General features: G+C 39.4%; 1 protein-coding gene across 3 annotated transcripts; it reads right to left on the minus strand.

Moving 5' to 3' along the window:
- Positions 1-3927: 3927 nt before the first annotated feature.
- On the minus strand, positions 3928-9361 carry agpat4 (1-acylglycerol-3-phosphate O-acyltransferase 4 (lysophosphatidic acid acyltransferase, delta)). Of its 3 annotated transcripts, none has more exons than XM_012920370.4 (10): positions 9039-9361; positions 7479-7659; positions 7067-7236; positions 6820-6981; positions 6549-6702; positions 6310-6412; positions 6156-6231; positions 5086-5284; positions 4959-4980; positions 3928-4398 (listed from the first exon to the last, which is right to left on the minus strand). In XM_012920370.4, the coding sequence occupies exons 2-10, from the start codon at positions 7654-7656 to the stop codon at positions 4362-4364; spliced, it is 1101 nt and encodes a 366-aa protein (XP_012775824.2). In that variant the 5' UTR covers positions 7657-7659; positions 9039-9361; the 3' UTR covers positions 3928-4361. The 3 variants fall into 3 exon arrangements, with proteins under 3 accessions (XP_012775824.2, XP_012775825.2, XP_004556061.2); XM_012920371.5 differs by having other exon boundaries at positions 4959-4977; positions 9039-9360; XM_004556004.6 differs by lacking the exon at positions 4959-4980 and having other exon boundaries at positions 9039-9354.
- Between the last annotated feature and the right edge of the window lie 2837 nt (positions 9362-12198).

The following is a 12198-nucleotide window of genomic DNA, read 5'->3' on the forward strand; positions in this document are numbered from 1 at the left end:
ACACAGGGTCAAATATATACATAGACCCGCACAGAAGTGTGGTTAAAATGTCCCATACTAAGTTGGATCTCAACCAACTTAGTATGGCTTTTGGGAAGCAATCAACAAGCTTCTAACATGATTTTGGTTGCATATTTGACCACTCCTTTTGGCAGAATCCCTAAATTTTATTTAAACTTGTTGGTTTCCTGGCACGGGCCCAACTTTGAAGTTAGTTCATAGTCAAAAGAATTTTCAATAGGATTTTAGGGCTTTGGGAGTCCACTCCTGAAGCTTAATGTTAGCATGCTTTCTCCACTCCAAAACCAGTTTTGATGTGTGTTTGGGATAATTGCCCAGCTGGAACACTCAACTGTGTCCCAGTTTTAGTTATCTGGCTGTTGATTTGAGGTGAAATTGGAGGCACTCCTCTTTCTTTATTATTTCATCCACTTCACCAGTACCAGCAAAACAGTCCCGGAGCATGATGCTACCACCACCATGCTTGACATCTGGCACATTGTTCTTAGGTTTGATAGCCTCACTCCAAACATGCCTCATCATTGTGGCCAAACAGCTCAATCTTTGTCTCATCTCACCATAAAACGGTTCTCCAGCAAACATTTGGTTTGTCCATGTGGGTAGCTGCAAATTTCAGTTGCGCTTGAATCTGTCTATTTTGGAGCAGGGGTTTCTATCTTGAAACACCCTCTCAGACCACAGTTATGTAAAACTTGCTTCATTTTGGACAGTGACTGCTGCCATTCTACACGTTTCTATTTCATGGCGCGCTTCTCTAAGGGTAACAGTTTCTTCCAGACCATGACAAAGTTGTGACACATCTGTATAACTTTTACTTATGCAGGATTATTTGAACTGATAATTTTGGAATCTGCAGTTGTTTAGAAATGTCTCTGAAAGAGCTTCCTGACTTCTGGAAACATAAAAGTTCAACGAAATCATTAAAACCCCCAAATTACCATGACATTCATGCCCATGACAAGTGCACATAAATTCCTGACCACAACTGGAAGTACCATTTGTTAAATTAATTTGATTTACATATACAGCTAGCATTTTCTGCTCAAAGGCCTGTGACCATATTCACAGGAATTTCCATAAACAATCTGGGAATAGTGAACATTCTGAAATGAACCACCACTAACCCTGCTATCACTTTAAAGGTTTTATTTTAGAGTACTGCTGTTAAAGTCGTTTAACTGTTAACTGTTATGCAAACTGATGTCTTTGGATGCAAAACTGTTTTTGAACGTGTTTACTGCAACAAGGTAAAATTACACAAGTCTTCCTTTAAGCAACAACACCTAACATCCAAGTGTGATCTGTGTAGCTGAGAATGGCATTAGTGTACACAGCTTGTGATGCAATAGGCCATTCTGATGCTGATTATACTGCACAGGAAGAGGGATTTTAGCAGCTGCAGTAGGTCTATTGTGCTGTACTGCACGAATCAAAGCTGTAAAACACAGCCACGTCTTCATGTCACACGCCTGAATTGATGGGCGAGGCACAGCATTATCAGCTCAAGGCTAGTGCTTTCATAAGGTGTGACAGCACCTCAGGCCACTATGACATAAAGATACAGATTAAACTCGAAGAAAGGACAAATGTGACACCATTTGTTGTGAGTCACTACTCATTTCTTTTTGTTTTGGTTGCAAGAAGCCAGGCTTTCTTTTTTTTCCCAAAGTGGTTTTGAGCAATAGTTCTCCAGGTTTCCAAATGTCCAAAGTTTCTCTTCGGACATTGGCTTCTTTTTCACTCATTTTCAGTCCAGTTCCTGGTCCTGACCATTTCCACAAGAATGCTTTTGTTTGCTTGCTTGTTTATTAAGCCATTTCACACTGGCATATCATGCACTGGGAATTGGAGAACAAAAGAAGACATTATAGTTCTGAAATAAATTATCTGCTGCAGATGGACAGTTTCTGATAGTCATGTCCTTTAAAATGAGACAGAAATTCAATAATTTACAATTTACGGTTTCTCAAAAGAAAAAATTAATATGGTTGTTGTGTCAAGTTACACAACAGCAGTTCTTGTGTAATACTGTAATTGTGAAAGTCAGTGGTGAACGGACCGTAGTATTAATGAACCGGTGTGCGATGGTCTTAACACATAACTGAACAAAAGGCAGAAACATCCAAAGATGAACTTCAAGAAACCTGGAGAACTATTCCTGAAGACTGCTAAAGAAATGAGAAGAAAGCTTGCATAAGACAGTTCAGGCCGTGTTTAAGAATAAAGGCAGTAATGCCGAATATTGACTTTCCTGCTTGCTGGAATTGTACAAACTCTGTTTTTGCCTTTTATACTGTGTTTCCACAAATGTTGGAAAATGATTCAGTACAGTGCTGCACACAGTCCTAATGTTTTTTAGTTAAATATACAGAAATGAGGAGTTCTCTAAGGCTTTTAACTTTGTGTGAGAGACTTCTGTTTTATGCACTTGACCAGGGTTTCATATCTTATCTTTTGATTAAGAGTTAATCAGAAAACAACCTATATCTATGCTGTGAAATTTTCTGAGAATTTCCTCCAGGTTAAGGTAAGATTTTAATAGTTTAACTACATGGTTTATATTGTGTAAATGGAAAATGGGTTTACATTATGATGACTCACTACTGGACTGTGGGCACGTTTGTTTGCATTGGAAAATGTTCTATAAACACTTGAGAGGCCTGACCTGCAAATGTGTGAACTTTAAGAGACCTGTGATGCATACAGAGCTCATGTGTTAATGTGCTTCAAGTGGCTCAAATTTAGTAATTTTTTTAGAGATTTTTTACTCATCTTTTGTTTTGATTTTTAGTCACCATTTCCTGTGTAAAATTATTCATACTGATTTATTAATTTAACCATTGCCTACACATGTAGGTCACTTTTCCCAAAATAAAGTTGATGGAGCTGTGCAGAGATGTGCTGTGCATCTTTCATAACATCAGCTAATATGAGGCTTGAGCTTTGAGTTTGTATCCAAACTTATTGATCCAATTCTTTCTCATATATGTCTAAATCGAGGCGTTCAGCATCAGCCTCCCTATTAATATTTTTAATTCTGTTATTGAAGATATTGATTCACTGTTTACTTATTTACTAATGTAAACCAGCACCTGAGGACATCAGGATCAGCAGGTAAGAAATTTTAGCTTGTGTCCTGCTGGCGTGTTACCACCAGGTGTCTCTGTGGTTTGGCATTTTCTCTTTTTCCTTCTTGTTGCATGATTACTTTTCCTCACTGGATGCTTGCATCACTGTTTAACAGTTTATTTTTTTTACCATTTTCTCATTCTTTATCAGCATACGCGGAACGAAAGGTTGATGGTCGTGGGCAAACAGGAGACACATGGAGTTTGAGCTTTGTCCTCTCAGACCATGCAAATCGCACCAACTTCAATTACTTTGTCACACAGCCGTAGATGGAAAGACTGCAACAGTGAATGTCAACAAAAAGTTACTGGAACTTTTGTTTTTACTGCCAACATATAAACGGACGGACTATATTTATGGAACCATGCGGCACATCGGTTCACTTACTGATTTATTTAGAAAAAAAAGAAAGCCACACGTGTAGATTAGATGTAATTTAGCTGGTCAATCTTCCTTATTACCTGAAGAATATAAACTGACTACGAGTTTCTACATTACGCCCAGTGTAGTCGCAGTTGAGACGCTGCTTTAGCATCTATTCAATGTCTTAATGCTCCAAAATATTCTCATACTGGGAGTTAAGTCATCCTTGCCTTAGCAGACGAGGAAATATCAACTGGAAGGCTCAGGTTTTTTTTTTTTTTTAACAATAAACTATTTGCTGGTGAAGTCCTGTTCTTTTGTCTGGATTGTAGCCAAATTTGAGCAGAAAAAAAGGCCCTGATCTTCGTCATACCATTCATTCACTACTTCTTTTTTTTTTTTTTTTTTTTTAAGTACAAACAACAACAAAGGCCACTTTTTTTGTGCAAAATTTTTATTTTCTCTCACCTCCTAAATGTCATCTGTGCATTACAGTGCAATCATTGAGGTAGTCCACTTGCCTTTTGGTTGAATTAAATTTGTTTCTATAGCAAATGTTGGTCTTGGCTGTTCTCAAACATACTCTGATTTTAATCCTGTGTTTAACCTGCTTACCAAGTCCCCAGTCTTCTGCAGCATAGCGTTAGTGTAAAACTATCCTGTCTGCGCTTGCTTTGAAGCAGGTCTGCACTTGCAAATGGCAGTCTGGCAGGACTGTTTTGGCACAAGTTTTCCTGACGGCAGTTTGCAGATTAGTAGCTCTGCAATAAAAAGACGCCGTTTCCAGAATACACTAGTTGTTGTTTAGAGAAACCTCCTTATTCCCATAGTTTGAGGCTCTTTTTATCTCAGTCTGGCCAATCATCCAGCGAACTCCCAGTGAAGCTGTGGGAAGAAAAGACAAAAAAAAAAAAATCACCACAGGATTCAGAGAAGCTACAGCATTGTTTGAGTGAGTCACAAAGAAGTGCTGACAGGCTTTGAAATGGGACATTTTTATTTCCACAGTAAATTTGACTTTGAATGTGGTGCATATGCCCTTTAATTATCAAGCGTTTTTATTATGACAATTTAGTGACGTGGCTGAATACGTCACTTTGAAATGAGAAGCAATGTTGCACATTAACTGGCTCTTTTAAATAACTGATAACACCTAAGCCATCTCCTCCAAGTCTGTATCAAGGCCTCTTATTTATTGTGGAAACTGCAACATGCTCTTGAAAAACCCGTGCTGTTAGAGTGATTAATTCCATTTAACAGTGAAACCAGTGAGATAATAATAATAATAATAATAATAATAATAAAAATAATAATAATAATAATAATAAAAAGAATCAGGTGGATGACTTGATATCTAACTTTGATATTTTAAGCACATGCCTGAATGCTGTTATGGACATGCTCCCAATACTGATGAATTAATAAAATAAAAGAGGGAGACTTACATTTGAGGTGTCAAATCTGCTGCTTTATGTAACATTTGGACAAAAAGGAGCTGGTTAAAGTGAGGGATGGGCCGTATTAAACCATATTATGGTGGCTTGACCTTGCCTGTGAATGGATGACACAAACCTGCAGAGCAGACAGCCACGGAAGCTACGATGGTAAATACTGATCCAGAGCTGATCAGCTGAGTGAGCAGCAGGCCTAGAGGGTACAGGAGCAGGCAGGACCAGAATAGCCAGTTGATCAAGGACCATGGTCGACGAGGAGGACTCATTATGGGGCCCGGGAAGCGCCCAGTCTTTGCGTAGTGCTCTTGAAAGCTATCCTGTTAACAAATTAATGCAACGGCAGCTTAACACCAAAACCCACAACAGGGAAGCACGGCTAAAGTTGGTTCTTTTAAAGCCACGTGGCTGCTGTGTGTCTAAAAAAAAAAAACCCCAGTAAGAGCTAAAATGGAACCAAGTGTGTACAAAGTTTAACATTCCCAAGTTCAGATTCAAGAGTTCAGTTATAAAGTGCATGGATTGAAAAGTAATTAAAAAGGTGGCATGGCAGTCAGCCAAAACCACAGATAAGCTCACCACACCTTCAAAACTGTGTATATAATAGGTCAATTTGTTAAATGACATTGACTCTATCTCTATAAAAAGGTCCGCGAGCCAAACTGTTCCTACCCTCAAAGTTAATTTTTACCACTAATGCCATTTGTGGTGAGCAATAAATATTTCCTCACACTAATCTTCCACTCAAGTGCAAAAGCTTCCAGCTTTTTAATATTGTTTGTGTTCTCTGCTGGAGCTGCTTTCTTTAAATTACACCAAAATCTTTATGTTTTCATGTGGAATTCAAATCCGAGATGATTCCAGATCCAGGTTTTGGCTGTCTGGGCACATCTGTAAGATCAGTGGCTGGATCAAAAAATTTCAAAGACACTGTTTACCAGTTCCTGTAGCACCAAAAATACCCCTACAAGAGGATGGAGCCACCCATTTATTTATAGTACTACTATTCAGTGTGAAACAGTGCATCAGCCTTCAGGGGGAAAAAAAGAAAAGAAGAGGCACTTATTTTAGGCTACATATCTAATCAGTATGGCTTCTATTTCAGTAATAAGAAACTGGGTGATTTAGTACCTCTACCTAATGCGTCTCTTTTGAAAATCATGCATCCATCAGAATATTTAAGACTCTCACCTTCTCCTGGTAAAGTTTGTGGAGCCACTCAGCACATTCCTTCTCATCTTCTGGGATCAACTCTAGAGGAATTCTCCTGCATGTCACAGAGATGAAGGTTACACCAGCACACAGGAAATGAAAAGCAACAAGTGTGTGAAACATCAGTTCCTACCTCACATATAAGTCTGCGTGATATTTTTTCCCGTTAAGAAGCCCCAGCAAAGTCGGCATTTCATTGTTTCTGAAGTTCAGCGTGGAATCGTAAACAGCCGCAGCTGCACAACACGGAACATGCGGCGGTTAGTCAGCGCCACCTTTCATTTGATTTGCAAATCCACCCCCTCGCCCCATAAAACTGATCGGGTACTTTCTGGTGGCCACATTTAAATACATAGACAAAGACAAACTCACCCGTCCCTCTGAGGCTCTGAACTGTTACCCAGAATCCTTTGGTTCTGGGCAAAAGATGATACTTTAGTTTGGACAACCCTTTGCTTTCAGCCACCTGCATGCTGACCTGGTGCTTCTTTGGTGTGAAGCGTGTCCCTTCGCAATGAAGCAAGAACTTTTGCCAAAAAAGAAAAAAAAAAGTTGGGTGTTATATAATTATATTATAATTATGGCCACAAAAATATCACTCTCACTTCTCTTGATTCTAAAATTACCACAGACTGAAACCCACCCAGAAGTTTTCTGGGTAATCCCGCAGTTTCTCAAGACTCTCATTCACCGTCCTTCGATCTTCCTCCCATTTCCTTTTGCAGAAAACTATCTCCAAGAAGTACCACATCCAGCCGATGATCGGTACATAAGCCAGCTGTTTTTTGGCTAACACTTTTGAGCTCTGGAAGTTGAGAACACATTGAAAGAACTGGAGGGAAGCATTGAATTGAGGGGTGGGTGAAGTTTTCTGGCTTACTTTCACTTACCCCAAGAACTCCAAATCTCTCACAGAAGGTCCAACCACACAGGAAGTCTATCTCAAAAGCGTGGTTGAGGACCACAATGGCATTCTCTTTTCCATACAGTGGATAACTCTTTGGGTCAGTGTAGAGTGTGCACTCTGTCCCAGACCACCACTCCAAGATAGCAACCATCTCTAAGGACAAAGACGCAAACAGGTACATGTGAGTAAAGGACACCTGGATTGCTTTTGTGAAATGATGCCATGCAGTACAGAGTTCTGGGAACTCGTGCAGCAGAGGGTTGTCATAACATCACACCAACAGCACCACTGAAACCACTGAAACTAAAGGTTTCTTCTCCCAGAAGCAGAAGAAAAAACTTTTCTGCTTCTGGGAAACAGCCAGGTTGTAATGGTACAGCTAAGGTTATACATACGGCTGGAGATGCAGTAGGCCAGTCTGATGTTGATTCTGCGGGCCAGCTGCTTACTGACCAGCCACACAGGTAAAGTACAAAGCTGCAACAGGTTGATAATAAGGCCGCTGACCAGGAAGACATAGCAGATGATCAGGTGGCACAAGAACTGGGATTTTAGCAGCTGAAGAAGCCCCATGTTCTGTAAAAGTTCATAAGAAGACATTTAATTACATCAGGTAACAACAATAAAATAAAATCGTCTCATTTTTTGTTGGCTTCTGATTGCTTGTGACTCAAAGGTAGAGAAACTATGTCCAGTACTGTACTGTCCTAAAGTCTGGAACAACCTCATTTTTTTTTTTTAATACTTTGCAAGTAGCCCGACCTTTTTATATTTGAAAAAGAAGCTTTGAGCAACAATTCACCAGGCTTTTCAGTCCTTGTACATGACCACTTTAAAAGAAGTGTTTTTGTTTTTCATTTTTTTGCTTGTCAAGCCACTAAAAAAAGGATCCAACTCTAGAACCAGTGCCGTGTCTCTCTGATTCAAGCAGCCTGTTGCAAACACACATAATTATAATTGTTCCCATTTCTATTGTTGAGACTATGAAACATGTCAAATATAACACTGTTTGACAGGGATAAAAACAGTATCTTTGCACCATCAAGGAGGGGAAAAAAAGAATCAACAAACAAATGAGGAAACTGGACGAGTGTAGGACAAAAGAAGTAATGACAGGACTAAAAAACTATTTATAGCAAACAGTGACAGTACTTGAAAATTGTGTCTCTGAGAAATATTTAAAAAACAAAAGATAAATGACCAGACACAGGACCTGAGAGATGCATGTGGGCCTTCCTCAACTGACAACGATTTGAACCAAAAATGTCAAATCTGGTTTCATCACTCCATCAGGCCAGTTGCCATATTTCTTTCAGTCCAATCCACATTATAGTCCTTTTCTTCTCTCTTTTTGTCTCATATACTGTCATCCCATACATAGACACAAGATTCAGTATATTAGCCTATTTCCCAACTGTTTCTTTCTAATAGTTCCTGTTTTTAAACGTTTGAAAAACAATAATAAAGAAAATAATATATACATTCTCCACCTTTGAGGCACAAGCAACCAGGATATAAAATACAAAGAAGCAAAATATGTTATATACTATTATTAATTTGTTCCACGCAAAGCCAGGCTGTGATCAAAACTGTTCTCAGAGTTTCTAAAACATGAATCGAGTCTGACATAAAGGATTTCTTTGAACGTTTTTACTCCCCCCCCCCCCCCTCTGAATAGTGTCTTTGAGATGCATTCCAGAGCCAAACAGCCAATCAGAGGGCAATTGTTTGCTGTTTGCTCCTAACAACACATGACCTTTTCAGGAACAGGGAAAACCATATCACCAATTATTCATAGTCAATCCCACAACGGCCTTCTCTGTGTTTACTGAGTTTTCCTTACGCAAACTGTTAGGTTAGCAGCTGTTTCAGAGCACAGAGAAACACGACTGGAAAATGACCAAACTGCTTAAACACAAAACCCATGTACACACCTGCAAACACGTGACACTTACCTTGATTCTGTATTAGTGCCCAGTGTTCCTGCCTCAGACACCTTTCTACCTTTCCAAACAGTGTAAATGAACAAATTTAAAAGACAACCAAACACCACTATCCCACTACACGTCCATGCCACCTCCAGTTCGCGATGTCCCTCGTCCTTCAGCTGTTAGTGCGCAGGCCTAGAACTATGCACCACCCGGCCATCTGGTGAAACGTCCTTCAGCATGAGGAACCACACCCATCCGCCTGCCAAACCTGGATCGCGGGATGAAGACATGTGTGAACCTGCGCCACCTTCGAGAAACTCTGCAGACAGCCTCGCGCGAAGATCGTCTACTCTTTGTTGGCCCAATCAAAACACAGGATTTTCTCTACATAATGAAGTGGAACATATGACTAATACAACGACAACAAATATGACGTTGTAATAATAGACTTTTTCTTCTCATATAGTTATTATGTCCGATATAATCTTTAAAAAACAAAATGTTTTTAACAGAAAGTTATACTATATCCCAACATTTCCTGGTGCGGTTACACTCTTTTTTGTTGTTGGTCTCACAAACTCGGGCTGAGTGAGACCTCTTCTTTTCCCTTCCAGCTCCGATGCCAAATTTGGTCACAGGAAAAGCGGGAAGCGCGTGGGAGGCATGGGCGGCGCAACGTTTTCGTCATACACGTGATAAATTCTTCTGAAACCCAAGAAACGTCGTAAGTCGCTTCCTTGTTTCGATTTGAGTGGGTAAGAGTAGTAACGACGGCCTCGTGTCTTTTAATGTAGCATTTAGCAGCACACAGAGTGGGCGTCCCTTGAATGTAATTGGCTGAAATCACTTTCGTTGCCACTAGCTAATGGAGTGCATGCGGCCAGCTCCCCCTGCTGGTGATGTAGTGTATGTACGTAGAAGAAAAATGTTTAAAGGAGCAATCGATCTCAAAATAAATGCAGTGAATACAAATCTGGACTCATTAACTGTTAAATTTAAGGGATTCCATTAGTTTTAGAAATTATTTATATCATTTAATTACAGGTCACAAAGGTAAAATATATATTTTTATGAACAAAACAAAACAACTGTTTAGAATGTATGTCAACAATGATGACAACATAATAAATACATTTTAATGACTTTAATTAAATATTATATTTTAGTAAATTTATTATCGTAAAGTAGCACATGTGGTTCTGGGTTTGCATTCAACTTTAACAGTTATTAAACTATATTGCAATTTATCTCCTTTTTTATACTGCAAGTTATATCTGCAAAGTTAGACTTTGTCAGTGTCTGTTTTATCCAGTAAGATAAAGTTATCTCACTTTATTTTTCTGTTGCAAAATGAGACTGTCAGGCATACCAACATTGTACTTAAAACCTGCCATAAATTTTTCCTATCAGACGAAGTAAGTCTGCGATCAATCTGATATACATAGGCAGTTTAAGCTCAGGTTGGCTGCGACGGATTGGAGACCTGTCCATGGTGAACCTTGCCCTGTCACCTGTGGCAGCAGGGCTCCAGCCCCCTTACAAAACTGAATTTGAGTAGAAGAAGAAAGTTTAACATCTTGTCCACACCTGCCTCAACTCCACCAGTCCACCCAACCACTACTGCTGCTCTGTCTCAGCTCTGCTCCTCTGCCTTAAACCAATTTGATTCAGCTGATATACTTTAGATTTCACTCTTTCACTCTGCTTCTATTAGTTCTCCAAACTCTGGACTCTCTGCTCAGTTCACCTACAGTTCCCCTGTTGCTCTGCACAGCACATAAATTTTTAGATTAAACTCAAAGCACTATTTGAGAATAAAGTCAAAATGTAGCAATTAAAGTTGTCGTTTTAAGTGAAACAACTGCCTCCAACAACTGCCACAGCTCCTGCACCCTCTACAAAATCCTTTGTGTAGATGAGTTAGTGAAACATCTTGTGATACAGTGTACATCCTCCTTAAATGGGTGTAACCATCAGTATCCTTGCATCTGTTGATTAGCTGGAATGTGGAAACGGCAAAAAGAATACGTCATACACGTACATACGTAATACCACTTGCTGACACCAGAGGGTAATAAAGATTCACTAAACACGACTCCATTAGAAAAGAAAAGTGTCTCAGGATAGATAGTCCTGTCATTCCCTATGGTATAAATACCAAATCTGTGTTCTATTTAATCTGCAAAAGTGTGATATGCCATCCTTAATGGACCCATCAAGCCAACAAACATATATTTCTTTTTTCTACTTTTTCTTTTGTAACCCAAAGCTTTGGTAAGAAGACTGATGGTGTTTTATGACAGTCCAATCTAGTGGGTTGATGAGGTGTTTCTGGCTCTCATTTTAAGGTCGTATAAGTTTAAACAAATATTAAAGTGGCTCAGGTAGTCCCTTATCGTCAAATGCTAAACACAAGCAGAGCAAAGGGGCTGTAGGGAAGTCTAGGATACGCAGGCCACTTTGTAACCACAGAAATTACGAGGCAAAGCATCTCAGAATCTTTGTCTGCACTACTACATATTTAAAATACTCCTAGGCAACAATTTTGAGAGATTTTTCCCACTTTCTTGAAATGCTTTTCTCAGGTTTCAACATAAGCAGCACATTGGACTAATTTCCAGTCATTTTGTGTTTCCATAAAAATCCTTCTTCCATATGTGTGTTAAACTCGGGTTTAAGCTCTGCAGAGAGAGTTTGAGAAAAAATCATTATGTTCGGTGAAGGTGAAACATGGCAGCGAAGTAAAAATAAACAAAACATATTTCTGAGTTTATGGGGACTTAATAACAGCACACTTCAACTAGTTATTTCACAGTGACAGACATTTTGGATGCCTCGGTCGAATCAAAATAAACTAAAATAACGGTTCACCCGTCTTAGCAGAAACACTGCAGGATAAAGCCAAATCAGCTTGCAAGAGGCGAATACATGAGAATCACTCTGCATTGGGGTGAAAACGTGCCTTGAAATTTGCTGCTAAACCAAAAAACGCTATCTATCAGAGTGCATCTCATCCAAAGTAGGCAGCCAGGAAGTGTGTATCTGTGTGAGAGTGTTGGTGTGTGTGTCTTCCCATTTCTCAGAAGAAAAGTGAACTGATATGTGGTTACTGGTTTTGAAGAAGTGATGCGGGGCTACCGAACCACAACAAGTTTGCCCATTCCAAGAGATGTCAGCTTTCATT

This window comes from Maylandia zebra, linkage group LG13 (genome assembly GCF_041146795.1).
Source record: "Maylandia zebra isolate NMK-2024a linkage group LG13, Mzebra_GT3a, whole genome shotgun sequence".
NCBI lineage: Eukaryota > Metazoa > Chordata > Actinopteri > Cichliformes > Cichlidae > Maylandia > Maylandia zebra.